Source organism: Oryzias latipes, chromosome 14 (genome assembly GCF_002234675.1).
Source record: "Oryzias latipes chromosome 14, ASM223467v1".
NCBI classification, from domain to species: Eukaryota; Metazoa; Chordata; class Actinopteri; order Beloniformes; family Adrianichthyidae; genus Oryzias; species Oryzias latipes.
The window spans coordinates 21,072,102-21,097,052 of NC_019872.2; the positions used below are offsets into that span (position 1 = coordinate 21,072,102).

At 40.2% G+C, this 24,951-nt stretch overlaps 1 protein-coding gene across 2 annotated transcripts in view; it reads left to right on the forward strand.

The window, feature by feature from the left end:
• Positions 1-2,611: 2,611 nt before the first annotated feature.
• The window catches only part of atp2a3 (ATPase sarcoplasmic/endoplasmic reticulum Ca2+ transporting 3), a 46,354-nt gene continuing 24,014 nt past the window's right edge, over positions 2,612-24,951 (forward strand). The window contains exons 1-8 of one of the 2 annotated variants that reach the window (XM_011483751.3): positions 2,612-3,070; positions 13,264-13,281; positions 13,596-13,678; positions 17,564-17,668; positions 18,952-19,090; positions 22,275-22,355; positions 22,487-22,572; positions 22,691-23,155. In XM_011483751.3, coding sequence (XP_011482053.1) covers positions 2,953-3,070; positions 13,264-13,281; positions 13,596-13,678; positions 17,564-17,668; positions 18,952-19,090; positions 22,275-22,355; positions 22,487-22,572; positions 22,691-23,155 — 1,095 coding nt within the window. In that variant the 5' untranslated portion in view covers positions 2,612-2,952. The remainder of the gene's footprint in view (positions 3,071-13,263; positions 13,282-13,595; positions 13,679-17,563; positions 17,669-18,951; positions 19,091-22,274; positions 22,356-22,486; positions 22,573-22,690; positions 23,156-24,951) is intronic. The other variant, XM_004076706.4, reaches the window with a different exon arrangement.

Genomic DNA, 24,951 nt, shown 5'->3' on the forward strand with positions numbered 1-24,951 from the left:
AAGATGAGCGTTTGGGTCAAGGTTAGGCATCAACTGTTTTGAATGAGACTATTAAAAAATCTTTAGAGGTCAGTGGAACGTCTCTACATCTAGAGAACATCTACCAAAATGTGTCCAAAAGTGGGTGTTATTATTAAGTGATACTACTGTAAATCAGATTTAAAAAAATTAAACAACATCAAAAACAGCAAATATTTCTGTGGTTTTCAATGTTCTTCAAGGTCCAAGGTTCCTTACAGTCTCAGTGCCATTCACATAAACTGACTGGTGCTAGCCAAGCCACAAGGGTCAACGTGGGGTTCACTGTCTCCCCCAAAGATACTTAGATGGTCATGTGCAGGCAGAGAGGGAATTGAACTTGTATTAAAACTTTTGCACCACAGCAAGGCTGAAAATTTATATATATATTTTTTTTCCTCAAAGATCACTGCATGCCATTTGTGAGGGAAATACAAATACTTTACATCTGCTTACTTACAAAAATTAGAGTGGATCAAACCCTCTCATAAATCCTTTAGCCTTGGTCCGTTGGAGTTTCTCAACAGCAGTGCAGACAAACCTGGACCAGAGAGGGACTGTCTTGTCAGATCTGTTTTAGGGACCTGGCAATATTACAAGGACAGGGAGCACAACTTTTAGAGTTTGAGACGTTCTGTTAAGCTCCTTTTGTGTACTTTAAGGATCTCTCCTCAGCTGGCTGGACATCAATACTTTCAGATTTGAATATATTTAAATAGCATTTCTTTTGTCTCTTTACAAGGTGTATTCAAATAATCGACTCTAAATGTTTTAATTTTTATATTTTAGAGAATTATTTTGCATGTCGTTGAACATTCCAAAAGTGCTTTTCTGAGAATGTCAGTGTGTGATTGATCAGAGACAAAAAGATGATTCTGAAATTTTCAGCCACTCCTGTTTTGATCAACTCTTTATTTTTCACATTTGCAGAGATGTTGCACATTTGTGATCCTCGGGAAAAGTTTCGGCTGACGTTTGTGTGGCAGCACCGTGCCAATTGAGAGACATAGTTTGTCACTGTTTCAAATTTTGGGAGGATTCTTTTTGCATCAGCTGTTGCAGTTAGGTTATTGGCCCCAGTTTGGAAACAGATTGGAAAAGAGCCTTTTCTATTTAAACATGGCTACATCAGTGTAAAAAGAAATACCTGATTATTTATGGTAATAATAGTTCTGCATGGAGGAACTAAATTGATATAGAAAACCCACTAGAGTATTCTGCCTGATCTCCTAAATGCTCTATTAAACCTCAGAAAATCTGACAGGAAATCCACATAAACTGATACTGATATATATAAAATATCTATCTGCACAGTGACTTTAAAGTCCTTCTAAATAAATCACAAAATAAGTATTGTTTCCTTTGGTTGTATTGGAACTGAATGAAGGTAGGAATGATGAAATCATGTAAAGCAGATATCACAAGTTCTTCAATTCAAATCAGCTCTTTACATCCCATTATGTGAAGCTTATTGTTATTGTTTTGGAGCAATTTCATTGGGGATCTAACTTTATTTTGATGCACAGCATTTTTTAAAATTGTGATCCAACGTATTGTATTTGATTTTGTCAGATTACATTAAAAATACGCAAAGATAATCAATTTCTGCCTTCATTAATTTTTAAAGAACTCTTTAAATGGCATTTAGATATACTTAAACAGACATCTATTACATACAACAAGCTTCTGCAACAGTTAACGTAAAAAAGCCATTTGGGTCTGTTTCTTACTGATACAATAGCAGCCCATTCTAATTTTAGGAATCCTTTTTAGGAAAATGTAACACTGCTTTGCATTCATTACATTGTTACTTCATATTAAATCTGAATTATGTTTCTTTTTTGGGTTGAATAACAGAAATAGAAAGTGAAACAAATATTTTCTCTAAATGTGAAATTGTTTTCTGACAGAAACAGACTTTCTTTTAAAACAAAAGACTTCTTGTGCAAAACAGGATCATCTTAGTTCAGCTCATGTACTCCTATAAAAGATGAAAACTGATCAATCAAAGAAGATCAGACTTTCTTTTCTCCAAAGTTTTGTTTATTTGAAAACTTTGCACTTTGGAGGAAGAATAAAGCGATGAGGCGTCTTGTTGTCAGCAGGGATGTAAAAAACTTTGCATAGTTTTACCTTTTTTCTAGATGCACCTCAGCCAAACATTTATAAACGTAACCAAATTTAAAAAGAAATCTGTTAATTCAGTAAACCTTACTGTTAAAAAGGATTTTTTTTCTGCACATGTGGCTCTGGAACCTCTGGTTGGAGATCCTTGCTTTAAACTATAACATATTTCTGCAGACGGCATAAAACTATCCATGCACAGATGGCCTCAGGGTGGCAATGATCATGCATCCTGTATGCAACAGGAACTACACCGCCAGCAGCAGTTCTGTCTGCTGGTGGGGGGTGGGGTGGTTCTTGAAGGCATCCTCTGAGACGCACAGCAGCACCCCTGCAGCTGTCAGAGACCAAACTCTGCTGATGCTCTTTTAGAAGCCGGATACTAGAAGTGCGAGTCATCCTTGTGCGCGTAAATTCCCCTCCTTGCAGAGGCTGCAGGAGGCAGCGAACCCTTGCGCTCAGGTACGCGCAGCCAATCAGCGCACAGGAGGGAGTGCTCAACAGCGAGAAGGCGGTCTGCGCCAGCACAGACACACAACACCTTCAGGTGGGGATGAAGTAGCAGCAGCAGCAGCAGCAGCAGGCGAGCTACAGAAGGACAAACGAGTCTGAGCCGCGGAGGATCCGGAGGTTTTTCTTCAGGGGGTCCAGGTGGCAGAAAGACCTCGAGCGTCCTTCACTGGAGATAACTGCTGTTCACACCGCCCACCTCCTCCCCCACCCACACAGCCTTCGCACCCCTTCCGACAGCCTAATTGATTTGCCTGAACTACATGCATTTGGAGCAGGTCATCTACTAAACCCACCACCATGGAAAATGCGCACACCAAGTCTGCTACTGAAGTTTTAGACCACTTCGGTGTGAACGAGAACACCGGGCTGACTCAGGAGCAGGTCAAAGTCAATTTGGAGAAATACGGTCTGAACGGTGAGTACTTTCCTGCCTCTGTAGGTGTGACACGTTTCAGGTCGTGAGTGCGCATGGTAGCCTGGAGCGCCTTATATTCCCCAGGCAGATGTCATTAAGCGGAGGCAAACATTAAAACACGCAGTCCTGCCCGCGTTCATGGATGCACGCGCGCGCAGCGAACTTTCACTTAAAGTTAGACTGCAGTCGGTTTAGAAGGTCTGATTAGGAGAGCCCTGGAGCACCCCCCCCCCCCCATCCAGGTCTGATTAGGAAAAGTGAGGAGCCTCGTGGAAAATCAGCTGCATCTTTGACAGACATTCCCTGCTGTCATACAGAGATCAGGAAGTGCAGAGTAGCCCCCCCTTCCCCCCACCTTGCTGCAGGGGTAGAATATGATTATATGACTCGAGATGATGACACCCATGTTGACCGACCAGTTTAACCTCAGAGAAGGCACTCTCATTTGTTCTTTCTGTTTATCTTTTCCCCTAAAAATTTCAGAACATTTTCAATGATTTCCGTCACAGTGAAGATGATTACAAAAGTTTTCATCTAAACTACAAAATTGATGGTAAATAGCTTCCTTCAGCAGCAGCTGTTATTAAGCATTAACACCCCCCCCCCCATCCCATTCATCTCAAACACACATGTTGTGTGTCTCTTCCTTTAACTCCAGCCTGACATCAGCACACCTTTTTGAGTCCTGTCATTTGCATGTGTGCCAAGCTGTGGAGTCAAGTGCCACATTGTGCCGGCTAAACAGGAGCCCTTTTGTTGCAAGCTGGTTGCTCCGCCTGGGGGCTTGTGATGACTTCATGGAAAATAGCGACGTCTTGCCACAGATAATATCTCTTTCACTTATAGCAGTGAACTTCCTGCCTTGTGCGAGCACACTGTAGACGCAAGTTAGAAAGAGGGAATACCCTTGTCTCCATTGCTGGGCTCATTCAGCCTCTGGGTCCATTCAGACTCTCTGTGAGCGTAAAATGTTGAAAGCTGGAGCAAAGAAGCTTGGATGTTCTTGTTGTTTTTGGCGTCTGTCAGTGCAGGGTGATGTGTGGCTGCTAAATGACTCTTTCCGCTCTGCTACGAAACCACAGACTTTGTAAATGTTCACAGGCTTCCTCTATGACCTTCTGTGTTTTGTGTCAAGGAGCATCTGAAGCTGTTTGTGGGTGGAGAACTGATCATGATGCATTAGCTAGTTAGTGGGATAATTTTGTGTTTAGTAAATTTAACCAGACACATCCACAAATCAGATCTTGTATGAGTTGAAGTTTGGACCCTAGACGATTGCATCAAAGTCATAGCACTGCCTGTTTGCAAGAAGACGATGATGGCATCAGATTCTCTTGGGGTTAATCTATGAACACTATGCTAGCGGACATGTCTATGTTGATACATTTGCGATTTGTGATGCAGACCTACCATTAACCCCATAGGCTTTGTACACTCAATGATTTGCGCTTTTAAGAGGAAACTCCTCCTCCCATTGATCGCAGTGAAAGTCTCAGATGTTCTCTGACATGTAGGTAGATCAACTTTACCGCTAAGTGTGTGCCGTGTTTATTCCACAGAGAAAGGCGGGTGGTTCTTTCTGCATCTCATGTTTGTTGGATGAACCCCCTTAACTTGTTCGGTTCATTACATTTGTTGTGAGATTGTGAATTTCTGAATGAAATCACTTGTCTTCCCGATGTTTCTGGAGGAAAAAAGGAATCAGTGGTTGCAGCTTGTGTCAACTCAACCTTATCTTCTCAAGTGTTCTACATTTATTTAATGAACATGTCAATAAAAGTGCACTTTGTCCTTGATGTAATCAACGTTTTAGAAAAAAACAATTCAATGAAACCCAGTGATTTCTTTTTTTTAACTAGTCTCTTTTAAAGTAGGGATGTATCGATGAATCGATTTTATATTGCTACGATCGATCGGATTAATCTGTTTGAGACAAGTTGTTAATCCAATCAACCAATACATTATAAAATCATTTCAAAATAAAATAAATTGATTAGCCAAATCCTGGGAAATACCAATTGCATTGAGGTATGGTAGGTTTATTTTACTATAAAGCAAAAATGACCAAGTACCATTACAGCGGACAACACACATGTGATGTCAGCAAAAACTGATCAACCATCATTCCAGTCCAATGTGTGGAAACACTTTGAATTTAGCAAAGTCATGTGACCATAGTGTGCTAGAAGGTTCTAATAATGTTCCCTTTGGATTATTTGGATGTGGAAAAACAGTGGACTGAACCTTGGGAAACTAAGATGTGAATGGATTTGACGTTCCTTCTTGTTTACTTGTTTGTACACATATTTAATTGATTATGTTGGAAGAAATCCAAGGAATGTGGAAAACTTCACCTGCACTGATCAGTTCAGGTATTTCTCTCTGAGTCACACTGGTTGAGGTTTTGGCTAAAGATGTCCTGGATCCAGTTTAGGTCAATGAATCGGATGAGCCAATATCAACTGAATCATATGCAACCACAAATTTTGATATGTATCGAATTGCTGTTAATTGTTGCTATATATTTTGATCTGAATGTTAGAGTGCTTTGTACATCTGGAGAGCTCCCAGAAACCAACTGTACTCTCAGAATGCCTCAAGGCACTCCCTTAAGGAGAGTCATTGCGCAACAAATTCAGGTTCTTCTACCTGGCTGTGTGTTTTTTTTTTCTGCTTGCTTTGGTACAACTATGTTCACTAAAGGTGAATAAAAAAGAACCAACCTGTTCCATTTGTTCTCACAAAAATGGTTATGCATGAGCCTTTGTTGAGGATATAGTCCTTGTTGAGTTGTGATCTATGACTGCTCGAACTTCACTCTGGGCTTTGTCACAAAAAACAATTAAACTTCCTCTATTGAGACCTTAGTCTTGGTGTTTCTCTTCCTGTTCAGCAACATTAAAGCAGTCCGCTATGCTCGCTTCAGGGTTTGAAACATGCAAGACTTTGAGCTACTTCCTGCCCCGCCTTCACGCCAGCATGAGTGAGCACACTTCTCTGTCAGGGCCTGTCTCCTACTCCAATGTTAAAAATCCTTTATTCAAGAGTTTCTGTACACATCTGCCTCAGTTCTGGCTTTTTTTTTTAAATCGTGTTGAGAAAGTCGAGTGGAGCTGTGCAGGAGTCCTTAGTGGGTTGAGCCACCTCCCTGCTCCACTGGGCTCTGCAGGTACAGACTCCGCTACCTTCAAAGGAGCTGTGATGGTGTTCTCGCTCATCATTTGCCTTCCTTCCTCCCACCTCTGCTTGTCATGGTAATGGCCTTATGTTAAGGTGATGTTGAGTCACTGGGCTTTAGCAGAGAGCCTGGACGCTACTCTGCAGCCTAGTCTTCTCCACAAGAAGAAAAGTTTCATGCTGTAAAAAAAAAATCTCTCTTCAAACTTTATTAGATCAGGATCCTTTTTGTGTTTAAGTTTCATCAACTTCATAAATCCATCCTATATTTGTGGCAGATTTGCTCTTTTTAAAGCACAATTCTAGATTTTAAATGAGCTTTCTCATTTTTTCATTTGTTTCCTAAAGATCAGAAATGTTGTACTGCATCAGGCACTGGATTGGACAGAAGTGCTGCTCTGGTTTCTAAACCCAGAATAGTATCTATAAATAGTGGGTTGTTAGCACAGATATATTTTTGATATGTTGCTTTAGGGATTGCTGTCTATTTTTCACTGCCTTCAGTGACTATTTGCCTACAAGGTGACCAAGTGCCATCCTTGGAGTCTGTTCAGACATAAAAAATGACTCTTTGTGCAGCTGTGACCTTGAAGAGGAAGCTCTGAAGGCCTGACAAGATATCAGCTCTGTGCTAATTATCTCATGCATGTCCTGCTCTGCTGACAGATGCTTTTCCTTTTCCTCTGTAACTTGCCAAACATGGTGAAATAAGAGCGAAAACATCCTTTAAATTCCAAAGGTTGTTTGTCTGACTCTGACTAATATGCGTTAGGCACAAGATTATCGAGCTTCTCTGCACAAATTGGGACATTCAAATCCGTCTTTTTGTAATGTAAACATCACACAGCAGTGACAGTTGGTTTCTTTCCTGTCCGTGTCCAGCACAAACACAATTACATGAAAACAGATCGGTAAATCCAACACTGTAGGTAATTGCATTGAGGAGGACATCATGTCTATGGTGTTTCCCTCAGATTCTTCCATCCTTTTCTATGAAGAATCTCTAAATGCATAAAATTTTAAATGTTATCCTGACCCTTGCTAAGAAAAAATAGTCAAAGTCAGCCAAGAGTCTTTGTTTTCTTGTTGAATTAGTTTTAATATTCATAAAAAATGTTTTTTTTCCAAATGGATGGTTTATGTTAACTACAACTCCTTGTTGCATATTTAAGCTCACAATAATTTAATCAAATCTTCAGAAGACATGTTTCAAGATTTTCCCCATAACTCCTGTTTTGCAAAGTCTGCACAAGTTGAAGACACTTAGTTTACACATAGTTTGTAGGCAGACCTGCCTCAGTTGCTTAGTCACATTAGAAAGTAGCTTGTCAAACGTGAATGTAGCCAAGTATTATATCAACAGCCAAAAAAGAATTGACAGTGGGAAACAGGAAGTGCTGTCTAAAGACAACAGGAAGTAGTGAGAATTCAAAAACTATGGTAAAATGAGAGAGCATAGTAACAGAGCAAACCTTAACCTAGAACTGAGGAAAAGATTGTTGGAGTTATTGCAGGAGCACATTTTTGCTGCATTTCACACCACATTTAGGCCTTTGTGTGGGTGTGTACAAGCTTCCGATGCGCTCATTTGAATTGTAGTCTTTTTGACTTGACACAAAGACGTCCTGAAAGCAGTTTGTCGGTGCCTTTCCAAAATCCATAAAGGTAGAAAGTTTTTGATCCATTCAAAGCCCCTTGACTTTGCGGTTTTTTTGGGGAAAAAAGGTATATAATGGGTGAAAACATGCCCTCGTTTGAAACAAGCTTGCATTTGAGAATCAAACAAACAAAACCACACATCACTCATGTTACAGTGGACTACTATTTTTCATGGACTACTATTTTTCTTTACAGTTATATTTTAGTAGCATTTTTACCCTAATTCACTCCATAGACTGACTTTTATGTTTGCATTAGTTCAAAAGTTTGATTTTCACTTTTGAATTAATGGGTTTTGTGGCTTCTATTGTTCCGCATACTTAACAGACTTATAAGGTATGCGGAGGAAACATCTGAGATATCATTAAAAGCCGCTAAACGGGTGTTTCAAGATACCTTAAATGGTTTTGTATTCTTTTGTTTGCAACATTTCTGACTTATGCTGACAGATGGCTTTCATTTTTTACATCAAAAGCGAAAACTGACGTAACTGTGAAACCCTCATAACTCGGGTACAGATGTACATTCTCATAGTTTGGGTCTGTTAACATTCAGGGTCATCAGCTGACTTTTTTCTAAATAAAACCACAATTAACTCTAGACACATTTTTTTATGTTTTGGTGGAAAAATAAACTCTTTGAATTTTAACTTGTACTTTGAAGATTCTGTAATTTGGTTACTTGTGATTCTTTCCATTTGCCAGCATAAATTAAAAGAAATCATTGAGTGTATTGCCTATATCTGCAATGCTTTTGTGAGGCTTGGCCAATGATGTTGTGCAGACACAGAAGGCCATAGCATTTGATTTGGTTAATGCATTCAGATGTATCACTGGAAAACACATTATGTAATTGAGTGGATGTAGGAAGCCCCCATTAGGGGTTGCCATCTTCACATTTATAGATCAGTTGAATTGGTGGACTTTCTCTGCACACGTTTTCTCTTTTGCTTCTCCTCAGTATTTAACAATTCATCCAGAAATAATCAGGTTTATAAAATGTCTTGCTATTTTCAGTTGTTTTTGATTAACAAACCCTGGTATTTTAGTTAGTCGTCGAGGCACATTTTGAGTCATGTTGTCATGGCAACTGTCAAAAACTTTCAAGTTGTAGTTTTTCACAAGTCGGATTGAACTGAGCGTTAAACTAATTAAAATCTCTCCCGATTTAAATGTTTGTTTTTCCCTCTGTGTGATGGAGAGGGAGCTTTTTTAGCTCCTTTAACTGAGTTTATTTATAGCCTGGATCAACTAATGGACGGTTTACTGCTTTTTCTTCCTGACCCACTGGTTGCAGAACCCATCTCCGGGTTTCTTTTGTTGGCAACCATCTCCAGGAAGTGTCTCCCCCTCTGCTTAGCACTGCTCAACTTTTTCTGCTCAATGTAAACAGCCTCTTTTATTCATTGTCTGGGCTGCGAGGGAGGAGGTGGGGAGGTGCTGTGGGGACATGCAGCCGGAGCAAGCTGAAGTCAGTATTCAGGAATGCGCCTGGGCAAGCCCTTGGTGGACACAGCCATGATGACTGGGAGGGAATCCTCGGCAGGGGGAAGCCTGGGATCCCCGTTCCTCTTTCCCTCTTTCAACCCCTTCCCTTCTCCTCTTGTCCTCTCAGTCAGTGCATCTTTGTGTCCTGAGCGCCCGTCAGCCATAAAGGCTTTTTTTCACCCACGGTGGCACATTAATGTGGAAACAGTCTTATTTCAGGCTGAAGGAGCATGGAAAACACCAAAACCCACTTCTCTATATTTCTGTTGCTGCTGGCAGGCTGCAGCTAAACGCCCCCTGTGAGCTCTACCGTGTCCAATCTGCACTCTGAAAGAAAGAGGAAAAAAAAAAAGCTCCAGACAGCAGGTTTGTGGGTCTACTCGTAGTGAGTCATCATCTATTATTGCACTGGCTCAGGGCAGTCTTTAGAAAGACCTCTTAGCATAAAGGTTGTTTACCAAAAAATAATGCAGGTCTAAAATTTCACTATATACACTGGAATGGTTGTCAAGGAGAAGTGTTTATGTTTGCTTTTGCAGTGTTTATGCAGATTGCCACATATTCCTAAAACCATACCATTTCGCAAACCACAATGACACTTAGAATTCCTCAGATTCTCCTTTTGGTCAGCCAAAATAAAGCTTTTTCAGAGTAGTTATCCTGAGATGTTTCTCCTTTCTCCGGTGGTGCATGAGGATTCTGTTTTTGTAAGATGGTTGAGGGCTGACGTCACAGGCTTTCCTCTCTCCGTCTCCTCTCTGCACAGGGTCACATTTGTTACTCATGTAGCACACTGTGATGAAAACATGCAGAGGATTTCCACTGCTTCAAGGGGAATACTGCCCCACTGCTTTCTTAATATAGCTGCTTTGCTCCACTCCCTCTGGAATGAAGGCAAGGCAGCAATTGAAGGATTTAAGGAGCTCCTGAAAGGTTCCAGAAATGTGATCAGAATTTGTATTTTGATCACAGAAAAATTCAGTCCAACTGTGAAACAAGCCAGAGACCTCAGAGAGACTCTTACCGTGTCCGTCTGAGGATAATGGTGGTGGTTTGTTACGACGCACCTTTCAGTCAGAACATGACAAGCGCAGTGACTAAGCAATGCTCAGCCCCACTGTGGTGACACTGATCAACAGCACTTGTCACTGAAATGTTTTTAGAGCATCATGACTGATGTGTTTTCTGCTCAAACTGTGACTCATTTGGTGGGTGTTTGGTTCTGTCGTGTGGAAAGATGCTCAACTTGCGTCAAGCTGCCAAAATTTCACAAAAAGTTAAATTACCCTTGACAGATGAATAAAAAAAAGATCAAAAGATGATTAGAACATAAAAGGGGAAGTGATGAATTTTCCAGTCCTTTTCTTTCAGAAGCAAACGCTGGTCTGTTAAATGTGTGAGCAGGACTATCTTTTAGCAAAAGAAGGCATTTAAACCTAGTACAGTGGTCGGTGCTCTTGTCTCACAGTGAGAAGGCAGGAAAGAGCTGCTGGGACCTTTCTGTGTGGAGTTTGCATGTTGTCCCTGTGCATTCGTGGGTTTTCTCTGGTTTCCCACCACAGTCCAAAACAGGATTCATAGGTTAATTGGTTACTCTAAGTGTCCCTAAGTGTGTATGTGAGGTGTGTGGGAGTGATTGTGTGACCAGAACCAGACTGGTGACCTGGATGGACTCTTGCAACCCCGATAACCCTGAAAAGGATAGAGGATACAGAAAGTGGTTGGTTGGACTGTTTTTTTTTTTTTAAAAACCTTTTCTATGAATATGTTGACAAAATTGGACTCTAAATCATAGATGATACCTTATGCCTAAACTGTATGGGGGGAAAAAAATAGTGACTTAAAGATTTTGGCTTAATATTTTTTGTTTGCCCAGTTTATAGTTATGTGTCAAATCTACAGTGAGATCCCACAGATTTCCACAGCTAATTTTTTTCACGCTGTTGTTGGCATCACTACCCATTTGCTAAATGCCAAAAATAATTTTTTTCTATAAAGGGAGGTTATTAAGTAAAGCTGGTTTGGTGCCTGTGTGATTCTAACAGCTCCTAGTGGGATTTATTTCCTTTATTTATGAGGAGCGCATTATTTCTTTTCCTTTTTTTGTAATTTTGTGTGTTCAGTGATTCACTTTATACACATTTTCTTGTAATAAATATTGCAATTTCTTATTCAAAGATTAAAGTCAAATTGGTTTTAGAGACCCTGGCACAACTTTTTAGACTAAATGCAAAAAACAGATGGCACATTCAGAAGGCGGGCAAGTAATTTTAAGAAACGCATATCCTTGCTAGCTTGTTCAAACATTTTTTCATGATGCTTGTGTTACTGTTACCAACAGTCACATCCTCCTTTCGTAGTGCATTTTACTCTAAAACATTCCTACTTAGGGTTAGAGGTGTGACAATGAATTGATGAATCGATTTATATTCCTTTTGGTCTGAATTGAATTCAGCAATACCATTATAAAATTGTTTCAAAATGAAATGAATCGATGATGATTATTAATTATGGAAAATACCATTTGGATTGAGACATGGTAGATTTATTTTACAAAACGCAAAAATGACAGATTCACAGCAGACAAAATACATGATGTCAGCAGAAAATGACCAATCCGTCATTCCAGTCCAATGGAAACACTTTGAATTTAGCAAAGTCATGTGACCATACAGTGTGCTAGAATGTTCTGATAATGTTACCTTTGAATTATTTGGATGTGGAAAAACAACAGTGGGCTGAACTTTAGGAAACTAAAATGTGAATGGATTTGACATTTATTTTTGTTTACTTGTTTAATTATACACATATTTTATTCACACTTCATTATCTTGTAAGAAATACAAGGAATCTGGAAAACTTGCACTGTTAAGTACCAGGTATTTCTCTCTGAGTCACACTGGTTGAAGTTTCCATTTTAGGTCAGTGAATTGATCAAGGATCGATCAAATTGGATTCAATATTAACTATGAATTGTATGTGCAACCACAAACTATGATTCTAATCAAATCGTTTTTAAAATGGATCGTTACAGCCTGACTTTGGATTGAAGCAAGAAAAGGGTTTCCAGCATATTTTAATTTTGTTTATTTGTTGGACCAATATAACTAATGATTAAAGTAATCAGGTGTATCCGTACAGCATAGTCATCCTGTTTTTGGTTAGGTAAATGTTGCTTTTGGAAATTCTTGTACCACAGTGATCTTATAAACCGAATAAACAATGGGGTCAAATGGACTATCATGGAAGATGCTGTGTGATGAGAAAGTCTTCAGGTACTGATCCTACACTCAGATTTTCCACTCGGTCAGCCCCTGTAACATTTAGCTGATTGCTAGCTTAATCATTAAGTCTAGAATGTGTCAGTGCCACATTTTTTTTGTTAATGTCCAACTTCCTTACCCCAGGGCAGAGATGATGTACTTTACAATTGAGACAACTTAGATTAATGAGTACAAATATTCTTAAACGATGAAATAAAAACACTCATCAGCATGCTACATCCACCACCTGCTACGTTGGTCTTCAGCTGAAGCAAAACATTGACATCTGATGGAGCTGAAGTCATTCTGAAAAAGAATCTCTAAATATTTACATATTTTTATGTCCGCTACACCACTACAAATTATAATCCTAGATTTGACAGGGACCAGTGTTTCTGTGATTCAGTGTTTCATATAGAAAACCAGTGTGTTTTCTATATCAAGCATTTGATCAGAAATGAGTTATGTGGAGCCGTTTGTGTGTGTTAAAAATAATGCTAAGTTAATCCAGTGCATTAACTGCTCTCTGTCTGTCTTTCTCTTTTACCTTCCTGGCTGTCTTTGCCAATTGTATTCCTCTGGAACGGGCACGGTGTGACATCCACAGAGCTCCCAGCTGAAGAAGGTAAATATTGATTTTTCTGCTGAGCTGTGATCCACCTCCCTTTACTACCTGATCAAGTGTCTTGTCTCTAGATCTTTTTATATAGCAGCAACGCGGGTAAACTTTAGAGTTGCTGCTTTACTATCAATAGACACACACACCTTCAGTCTTAAGTAAATACCCATAAGGTTCTATGTTGCTGTCATTGAGCTAATATCAGTACATCCTCCATGACTTTTTAGTTTTTTCACATTTGAGTCATTTTTTTTTTTTTAGGAGAGAGTAGCGATGCTAAATTGAGTGTGATCAAACGGCTGTGCATTGACATATTTTAGGCAAGTCTCTATGGGAGCTGGTGGTGGAGCAGTTTGAAGACCTCCTGGTCAGGATTCTGCTTCTGGCTGCCTGTGTCTCCTTTGTGAGTATAAACCACCTAATTAAAATCTATTCATATTTCTTGATTTTCAAATATTACCCCAACAGGATACGACACCTTTCTTGAATAATTGGCAGATGAATTGCCATCTAATCCCCTTGAGCAGCTTCTTTGCAAAATATGCCTTTCCACTCTCGTGTTGATGGGATTTCTCTGTTGGGAGCAGGCATGGGTTTTCTGCTGAAGTGGAAACAAAACCATCAATCAAAACTCCCCATCCTGTGGAGCCTCATGCTGTTAAGCAGACTGCAGCCTGAGAGTAGAAAAGGTCGTTGAAGGGTGGAGTGAGGGAATCCTGCCTGCAAAATAACATTTCCCATCTGTTCCAGCACTTCCTCAGTTCCTTTGGATAAAATTGCTGTTACTATTTTAGAAATTGGGAAAATGTCCTCTAAGAGAGTATGACACAGAGATAACTCTAGCTGCTCATCATGTTGCGATGAGGCCTGAAGCGCAGATGGAGGCTGTAACTCCATGACTGGACTTGGGCTGGCATTTCCTCCCAGTATTTGGTGGAACAGCGCACAGTTCAGACCACAAAGCTCTCTAAATATTATCTAGGAGAAGTTGGAAATCTGATATGACTTGAAATATATATGGAAATTGAAGTGAAGCTCATCCTATGGCATAGGTTTTACTTTGCTTTTTTTATAGTCTCCTTATCCCTCTATTTGCTTTGCTGTTTTGTATGTTTCCACTGTACTCAGGGAGTGGCAACAGCTGAGTGAAGCTTAGCTAAAGTTTAACCCTAACTTTGTATTCATTTGGTTGTAATTTTGAATATAGTCAAATGAGGGCTGGACTCCTGTGTAAGACCCAAAGTGAAGTTTCCCATAGAAAATAAAGGCAAACACTTGTGAGCTGCAGTCTTTAAATGTGTTTTACATTTACACCATCAAATCTTATTTAACCTATGACTTAATTTCCTTTTAATATTATTCAATTGATCTCAATTCAGTGTTTAAGGTCTGTCTGTCCTTTTGGAGTATGGCTTTGATAAGCCTCCATGTTCTCTGATGGCTTCTGTCAGAGACCAACTCTTTGTGAGTTTAGTAGAGCAGAGCCGCCCAAAAAGCCACACCAGCCACATAAAACACCAGACCACCTCTGCAGGTGAGGTTAACAATAAGGAGCTGACTGTCGTTCATGCTAAACTTGCTAAGGGACTCTAAATGGGTATTCCAGATGTACATTAACAAAAGTTTATTTTAAAAAATTTGGATTATGTATTCCAAAGATGAGCCTTATTACAAGTTACACCAGCCTGAAATGCAATGCATCACAACTAGGAAATAAAAGTGAGATGATCTATAAGTTGACAACACTTTTATTAGGGATGTAAAGGAAACGGATATGTATCAAAAAATTGATCTAGTGCTGAGAGTAAAAGCAGTATTCATTGAAAACCACCGATATGAACAAGATCATGTTGGTGAAAAGGTATAGCATCAATCAGGAAGTAAATAATAATTTTCTGTCAAACTTTGTCAGTTTCTTTTTTGTTGTGTCTCTACTGTCTTTGCCAATCAATGTTCATTTGACATATGATAACCCTTTTTTTTCCGACAGCACTGCCAAAAATGCCTGAATAAATTAACATGACCCACTTTTTACTAACCACAATACAGTAAAAAACCCAAAATGCCAAATTTGTGTATCTGAAGCTGTTATGTCAAAAACATTTTGTTTTTGTTGCTTAAAATAGAAAGTGCTCATAAAAAGAAAAAAAAAGTTGTTAAACGGCATTTTCAGTTATAGTTATAAATGCCAAATGAATAATGAATATCTAGATTGTTTCCATTTAAGTAAAATAATTGGACTGTATCATATTGCCATAGTTATGTTAACCTTGTATGTATCAATTCATAGACCATGTATAGAGATTTGTATCAATTTTTCTTCTAAAATTCCCATCAGAAAATGAAAATATTGTTCAATGCTACTGCAGCAATCCAGTCCAGTTTTATTTATACTAACCTTTTCACCAAAGGGCCGCCAATAAACTAAAAATAATTAAAAAAGCAGCAAAAGAAGAGCAACAAAAAATACACATAAACCTAAAAAAAACAATGACATCATGGCCTTATTGCTTTCTTTTCTGTTTTGGTTAAAAAAAAAACGAAACACAAACTTATAATGAACTACAGATGGACTCAAAAAGAATTCTGTGTGTTTACATGCATCTATGTAACAGGCTTACATTGATTCCATTGACTTTTGTTAAAGGTGATGGAAACAAAAACCTTGTTTCTGTAACCATGATAGATATGTAAATATCATATATGTAAATATGCATGTGAGGTTGACTGGAACCTTTTTTTTTTTTTTCCTAACTGGTGAAATCTACTTAAAACAGTTTTCTAGAGACCATCTGTTCATCAACTCAAGATGAAAACTAAAACTGGGTCATGAAACAGGACGGAGATTCAAAGCAGAAAATCTGCATCAGAATCAAAGTCCAGACCGAAAGCCAAATTAGATGTTTTGGAGAGACCTTTGGAGGGTTAGGCACAAGTAGGTGGGCATAAACTCCAAAGAGTTAAAGCAGTGATGTGAGGAGAAATGGGCTCAAACTCTTTGACTACAGGGTGAGAGGCTGATGGAGCCATAAGGAAATCACATATTAAAGCAACGACTTTAAGACTAAAAGCTATCGAACCACAAAGAGGATTCCATCCCATAGATATTTATATCCATTTTAGTTATTGGGTTTGAATTAAGTTAGCTAGTTATTGCCCTTAAATGAAAAAAGTTTAATTATAAAATATTAACAAAGTAAAAACACTTCAAGAATAAGAAATTATAAAGGATTAGAAATGGTATTACCAGCTAGCTATAATAAAAAAAAAATCTTCAACTTGAGCTTTATTTACAAACGTAACCATGAAGATGAGGGAAATTTTGGCTCAGATTCCCAGAGCAAACAGATGGATTTCTCTTTGCTCAGAAATCCTCAGTGTAGGTGACAGCTTACCCTGCTCTCCATTTGGGCTTCCATTCAGTGAGGAAATAAGACTCGGGTATTCAGATCACTCTCTGAAAGTGCAGTGATATAGTGGAAGACCTTTTTAAACATTCTTACTAAGAGACTTGCCTTTGTTGCCCTCTTGTCTCTGCTCGGTCAGAAAGGAGATTTACTGGTCCAAGTGAGCGGGAATGATGAGCTATCGACCATGCTCAGGCTGCCGTGACGTACTCTCTGCTGCTCAATAACCCTGCAGTGAATATACTCCCCTGTCACTTGATAGTTCTCATCTCATCATCAACACAAAGATCCACTTTATCCACTTCTGCGGCTTTATTGCTTTCATGCCTCAGTCACTTTGCTTTCTGCATCTGCAGTGAGAAACTTCATATAGAGGCCGACCTGAGTCCAAATAAGAAGACTTAGGAATACTTTGTGAAAGAAAAAAGACTATATTCTTAAAAGATTTAGGAGTATCTATCGAAGTAATGTAAGTAATGTAAGAAGACAACCTTCGGTCCAATTTCAGTGTGCAGGAAACTGAGAAATTTAAGAGATTAAACACTTGGACATTTGGTTAATACTCATCTAACAGTGAACCAAAGGACAGAAAGTGAAATGAATAACCAACTTAATGTGTGCTGACTGAGCATACTTGGAAAACGAGGAAAAATACCTCCTCTGGCTTACCTAATCATTACCTGATGAGACAGAAAACATTAAGAGCTTTTTGCTAAGTGATGACACAATAACTAACTTTCCTTTCAAAGTATATATTTTTCTTTCTTTCCCTTAACAGCACCAGTTTTTTTTTTAAATTGCTTATTTCACAGCAGTCATCTATCCAAGTGAAAATGTTATACCCTGACTAAGATATGATGATGTGCTCTATCTTCCTGTAGGTGTTGGCTCTCTTTGAGGAGGGAGAGGAGACTACCACTGCCTTCGTAGAGCCTATCGTCATCCTGCTTATCCTCATTGCCAATGCCGTTGTTGGGGTCTGGCAGGTAAGACTTGTTTTTTCACCTTACTAAATGTTACACATGCTAGCTCAGTTAAAGTTGGAAAACAGTGCGTCCTCTTTCCAAGTAGTTCCAGGATGCAGCGACTCTCCTATGAATCTCTTTGTTCTGTGGGCAGAGGCTGTGGAAGCTGAAGCTTATTTACTTTGAGCAAGTAAGATAGGAGTGTATTTGGCATTAAAGACCTCAGCAGTCTTTTAATTATGATTATCCCGTCCCTAGCAAAAATCCAAAAATATGTTGTTTTCTAGGAGATAGTTTCTGCAGAGCGGCAGGAGTTTTAGGAAAATTTGCCTCTGAGTTGTGGCCGTGACTGTTGAAGCTTTACAACTGTATAGTTTTGATCCAGATACGAGGAAAACAAAGATGTACATGGATCCAGTCATCCATAAGTGGATGCATCAGAATAGTGTGGGGCAGGGAGTTTGTGGCCTGCTAGTTGTAGTTTGTACCCAACTACTACAAGCTTTTTCCAACAAAATATCCATCCGCCCGTCCGTCCGTCCGTCCGTCCGTCCGTCCGTCCAGAAATCGGAGTCGAGGAGTCTGTTGAAACATTCTGAAGCGGATTTTTCTTTTAGTTAGTTGCTGTTGTGACCCAGTATACCAGGAACATATTCAAAGCAGTGAACATATTTAAAATCCCAATGATGTCTCATAGATTTAGAGAGAAAAACAATCTAAAACTGTATCCCTGTAGACCTAGTCAGAAATGCACCAAAACTGACAAAAAACGTTTGGTCAAAACGATATTTGACAAATTGTCTAATACACAATATTGCCAGGTAACTAGAAAGTTATGGGAAATGTGTAAAAGACTTTGTTGTGTTTCATATGTTGGGATGTAAACAGGTCAACTTCTCATGACCTGTACAACGTCGCCATGCAAAATCACACCTTGACATAACTGCAGAAAACTGATTTACAGCTCTTCTAGTCTCTTAAAGCTCTTCTAGTTAACTTACAGACTCAAGTTTTTCGCTGTTTTAAGCATTTGCTTTGCTCAAATGTCACTTTTACAATTAAAAAAGGATAACGATCATTGCAGATGAGCAGATCAAGAAAAACAAAGGAAAAAGTCCTCTGTTTTTATGAGATTTCACCAACATGGAGGTCAGAAATTCAAATCAAAATGTTTGTTGTTGATGAAACCTGTGCACTTGAGCTCAGTTCTCGTTGAGTATTTAAGTAACCTCTCAATACATCAATTTATTTTAGAACATACATTTTGGGAGAACTGACGCTACTTTCCTTTTCTGTTTGCTCAGGAGAGAAACGCGGAGAACGCCATCGAGGCCTTGAAAGAGTACGAGCCAGAGATGGGAAAGGTGTACCGCATGAACCGCAAGGCCGTCCAGATGATCAAAGCCAGAGACATAGTCCCGGGAGACATAGTAGAGGTGGCAGGTGAGTGGGATGTGCCTTTGCTTTCCATTCATGAATGAAGAAAGATTGCAGCTTCATCTCCAACACAGGGGTCTTGCATGTGCGAGAAGTGGTGAGGAGTTCCTTGTATTCCAGCTCCTGTGAGGTTTTCTGTTCTTTGAGTACACCACCTGGATGCAGCTGGATGTTTCTCAGCTCCTCACTCACACCACTCCCGCATTACATGCACGTACTGACAACTCCCCTGCTGAAAAATCACCCGTGTGTGGGAAGCCCGGGCTAAAAATAGACTTGTTGTCACTCTGGCTCCAGAACATCTGTGCATGCCAGACACGCAGTCTGCTCAGAGGACATGGCATCCCAGTCAACACGTTCGGTTCTGGGAGAGTAATCCTGGCGCTCCTCATTTGTCTTTGGCTCCCCCAGTGTTGGGAAGGCAGGGGGTGCTCTGTGTTTGTTGGTGAGAGCGTGTTCATTCGTAATCACAGCACAGAGAAGCTGCCATAACTCCTTGGATTTCAGCATGAGGCTTCAGAAGGGAATATTAGGCAATCTGTTCAAATAACGATTGGCGAGGGCACACAAGTCCCCACAAGCAAGCCAGCGGTTACAGGAATAAATCTTTTCACTTTCTATTTGCATAGTCATTCAAACCTTAGAATGTTTTTTTTCTTTTCTGTATTTTCTGTGACAGATTACTTTTTCTTAGAACTGGGTTTATTGTGAGTGTGCATGAGTGTGCACAAAATTATATTAAAGCATGCTGGTGAAATTTACCAAGCCCATTCCTACTATAAGTCCCATCACATGTGTCTCCATGACGACACCTGCCGCACTTCTTGGCTCCTCTTTGAGGCATTATGGTTCAGGATGGGTGCTTTTTTTGCAGATTCAAATAATCTATTGTTTAAATGCTTCAGATTATTGCAGATTAGCAGCTTCATTCCTGACTGAGGATGGGAGAGGTGATGTTTCAAGCTACCTTAACACCGCCCTCGGCAATGCACATTCAAGCGACCACTTTCAACAAAAAGTCCATGTAAATGCACCTTATTTAAAACTCATTCACGCATAGCTATGCACATTTTTACCACTGATTTTGGGCTTTATGTACAAAACTAGATAGCGACCTCTTAAATTCACAGAAGTGCCAACCGTTTCAAAATTGATCATGAAGGACAAATTAATAATTGAGGTTTGTGCCTTGACAGACTTCTATGACACAAAGTCTTTTATATATTGGAATAGAGATGTGAAAGAAAAAGCCTGGGGCGAGATTCACAGATTTGCACCACAAAAACATTTCTCACCAAGCCTCTTCCGACTGTAAGAGGCGGACATGCGCTAGTAAACAGTATAAAAGAAGACGAATCCCCCCCTCCCTGCTTGTCCAGTGTGAACACTATGAGACAAATATGTAATCTGTCTTCATAGCTGCACACAAACATCTTTTTTATCTGGCTGTATTTGGTCTCCATTGTGATAACACTGTGAGACTAATTGTTAAAAGGGCAGATCATGACCTAAACTGTGTAAAAGGTTAAAACCTACTTTCTGTTTATGACCAAAACTGAAAAAAACACTTTGCTTGAAGTACTGTCAGTTAAAAAATGGCAGAACGCTACGCTGCACAGGTTTCTCAGTCACTCATGCTCCGATGCAAAAGTTGCTTAGCATTTTAAGCAGGTATAAACAACAAGTTTAACAAAGTGTTTGTTCCCCCAAAACATTTTCCACATTATCCTGTATTCCAAGTTTGTATTCCCTCCTTGGAATCTTACTACTTTCGGTTGATATAAACTGGTCAAAGGTTTCTGAAAAGAACACCTATTGAGCTTTGAGAAGAAAGAAAAGTTTAAGTATGTTTACTCCAGCTTCCTCCCCCTCTACCAGCAATGCCAGCCATGGTTACAACACTAGAGGTTTCCATTTCCTCTGGAACAGTCCTCTTGTTTTTGCAAATAGTTTACCTGTGGTGGACAAGAAGTGCCAAGGGCCATGACTGTGGTGCTTACAAGTAAATTTTCTCTTTCTCCCTTATTTTTTTCTGCCATATTTAACCCATGAGAACCTTGGGTGACATCTATGTAACAGACAAACATCAGAAATGTGTTCTGTGAAACACTTGGTTTATAAACCCAATTATTTTTTCTTTATGGAAAAATGGGTTCTCTTATGGGTCAAGAGACCAAATAGTCCCAGGGTTTCATCCTAGAAATGCTGCAACTAGTGCAAGCACCCACCTTTGTAGTCTTTTATAATCCTCAGCAGCTCTGTGTTTCCTTGAAAATGTCTCCCACAAGAAGAGCATCTGAGGGAGTCTGCAGGTAGGCGTTTGAAATCAGCCCTCAGCCAGTCCTGCTGCAGTGAAGCTGAGGCCCCCCCAGCCGTCTCCCACACAAACACACTCCTCGCTCCCACTCCACCCCTCCCACTCTCTTGCTCACAGACCTGGGGGGGTGATGGACTGAAATGTTTGGAGAAACTCTCACATGGAGGATGTGGTTCTTAAGCTGCACAAAATATCTCCAACTCTGTCCTGTCAGGAGAAAGATAAAAAATGTCCCCAGAGTTTAGAAATCGTTGAGTAAATGTCAAAATAAGAGGAAAGAGAAGGAAATTGTTTTTTCTTTTCCCCCCACTAAACTTAAAGCTTTCTGAAGAGTAAGGATATGTAGGAAGGAATTATAAAAATAAAAGCAATTAACAAATAAAGGCGGCATCCTATTTTGTGTTCTATACTTGCACTAATATTTCTACTATAGACCAATATTTTTGCCTACAGGATTCTAAATAGCTAAATATAAGTTTTTCATTTGCCATGACTCCAGATTCTATGAATGGAAATTTATAGCTCTTTAACCATGGGAGTCTATGTGAAAATGCATCCTCATGCAATTTGCCTCTGCTGGTCTCTAGCGGAACTGCAGTATTTAGCACTTCCAGGTGTGTGTCGAATTGGGGAACAGAGGGTGGAGGCTTGTTTGTGCTGGTAATTCGAGGTGAAGTTTGTGTGGAAGTGGTGCATCGGGGGGACAAAGCGAACAGAAGTGAGGACAAATAATTGATCATTGTGAAACAGCCAAGTGACTCCATCAAAGTTGTATCGAGCTGTTTACCTGACCCTGAGGCCTGAGCCTGAATAAAAATACTTTGCTTCTTGATACATTTTATTCCAATTTTCTTTTTGTTGTCTTCCTGTTAGTTGGTGACAAGGTGCCAGCTGACATCAGAGTGACATGCATCAAGTCCACCACCCTGAGAGTGGACCAGTCAATCCTAACAGGTCTTCCTCTCTTTCCACTTTGTTTTTAACATTTTTTTTTCATTGGCATTTTAAAACTAAGAATAATGGTAAACAACAGGCAGTTACTCCTTTAAATCTTAAAATTGTTGTAAATGTGTCTTTTATTTTAGGGGAGTCTGTCTCTGTGATCAAGCACACTGACCCTGTTCCTGATCCCCGCGCTGTCAACCAGGATAAGAAAAACATGCTTTTCTCTGTAAGTGCAAAGCATTTTCATATTTTGCCTTAGTCATATTTAGACATTCTATCATCATTGATGTAGTAATTCTAGTTTTTAAACCCGGCGGATGGCTGTCCACCATTTCTACTCTTAGGGCACAAACATTGCTGCAGGCCGCGCCCTAGGTATTGTTGTTGCCACAGGCGTCAAGACTGAGATTGGCAAGATCCGGAATCAGATGGTGTCTACAGAGCAGGAGAAGACGCCGCTGCAGCAGAAGCTGGATGAGTTTGGCCAGCAGCTCTCAAAGGTCATCTCCCTGATCTGCGTGGCTGTGTGGGTCATCAACATCGGCCACTTTGGGGACCCGGTCCATGGTGGCTCATGGGTCAAGGGCGCTATCTATTACTTTAAAATTGCTGTTGCACTGGCTGTTGCTGCCATCCCTGAGGGCCTGCCAGCTGTCATCACCACCTGCCTAGCCCTCGGCACTCGCCGCATGGCCAAGAAGAACGCAATCGTCCGCAGCCTGCCTTCAGTGGAGACCCTGGGCTGCACCTCTGTGATCTGCTCTGACAAGACAGGCACCCTCACCACCAACCAGATGTCCGTCTGCAGAGTAAGTGATCACTAGAAGCTCCATATTTGCAGGATTTAGTTTGCTTGCTTACACAGTAGTGCTTCTAATAGTGCCCTGTTGCCTTGATTGTCCTAAAACTTCTGTGTCTGGACATTTTCTGCCTGGAATTGAACCGCCAACACTGTGGCTACTCTGATCCACAGGCGCCCAAACAAAGGCTTTATTTTTTATGTCTTATCATGGTGCCAAAAATACATGTGGGAATTCCCTCTAAACTGCTTATCTTGGTGAATTCTTTCTGTGGTCTGAGGGCACCAAGGTCATTGTGTTGACGTTGCGTTTATCTCCACCTGCCAGTTTTGCGATAGCTGCTGGTGGACTGACACAAGCTGGCAAAGACCGAGCAGCCCCCAAAGTGCTCCAGTGCTGTGTATCAGTGAATCAGTTTACACACAGGCGTGGTGAAGGCTTCTAAAATGTCACAGTACCTGAGCAAACAATATGGGGAGCCATGTCCTGAATGGTTCTCCAAAGAAATATTCCATATATAATTACATTAGACAAGTGAAAACCCCTACACACAAATGTTTGTAAGTGGTACATGACCTCACCCTTTTCTTTTGTATGTGTGGGTGTGTGTGTCGCTTGTTAACTGACTTTGCTTTGAGTGCAGTGCAAATGCCAACACCGCTGTTTGTCTTGGCTCCCGTTAAGGTCTCTGCACACACCTCGCTCTCAGTTAACAGCACTTTCGCCTTCAGCCTGCGGTCGCCCTCTCACCTCAGAGACTGAGGAGTGAGCAGCCCGCGTGAGCAGGGCAGCACCAGAGCCACACTCAAACACGACGACCACAAAACAGGTCTTTCAATCCAAAGATGGTCAGCGATATGAATGCGGAAACGTGGTAACGGAATGACAGAGTTTAATCTGAAGCTGAAGGGAATCCAATTTGAACCCCAATTAGCATGAACAAGTCATAGTTTTGGGGGCAGATATACAATTTTGAAAGCAGTGCGCTGACCTTCATGTACATAGGGGGTCAGATAATGGAATATTTTCTTTTCACAAATGTTTGTATTTGAAAGTAACATTTTGTATTTGGGCTGCAACAATTTGCATTTAAGTTTTCACAATGTTAGTTTATGAATCATTTCCAAACCTCTTATCTCATAGCTCACTAAATGTTTACGTTGGTCTTGAAGTGAGGCTTTAGGCACACCAGTGTGGCTGCTGCAGGTTTTTTGGGTCGTCTGGAAGTTCATAGAGTGGCTATATCTATAAGGGGAGCAAAGGTAAGTCTTGCAGTCCCCTAAAGGATGTCATGAATGGAACATACCATTGTCGTGCGTGTGGTAATTGTATTGTGATGTATCTGTTAGTTACTCACAGGTAATTCTGTTGCATGGTGCCCTAATGCTGCACTCTAGTCATTAACAAGGTGCCTGTACCGGCTCCTTACATGCAAATGCCACATGCAAAAGGTGGTCAGGTGCATAAGTGACCACAGGACGCCTGCATGACTCTGGTTGTCTAATTTCCTCATTTCTAAGGATGTCAGTTGCACTTGAACAACCAGCAGGCCCTACATGTATGTGCAGTCCGCAGGGTTTGATGGTGGTTGAAACCACGTGCCTGCGTCTCACATTCTCACATTCATTTTTGTAATTTTTTAATTTTTTCTTCATGCGTCAAAGGTATAGTTTCTCTGCGGTGAGTTTTCCACAGGGGCTAAATTGCATTTTGTAAATAGGTTACCTTTCTTGTTGTATTTTGTCATTTGAGTGAAACTTGAGTTTAACGGGAGGTTTGTTTTTTGTTTTTACTTTATTTCTTTC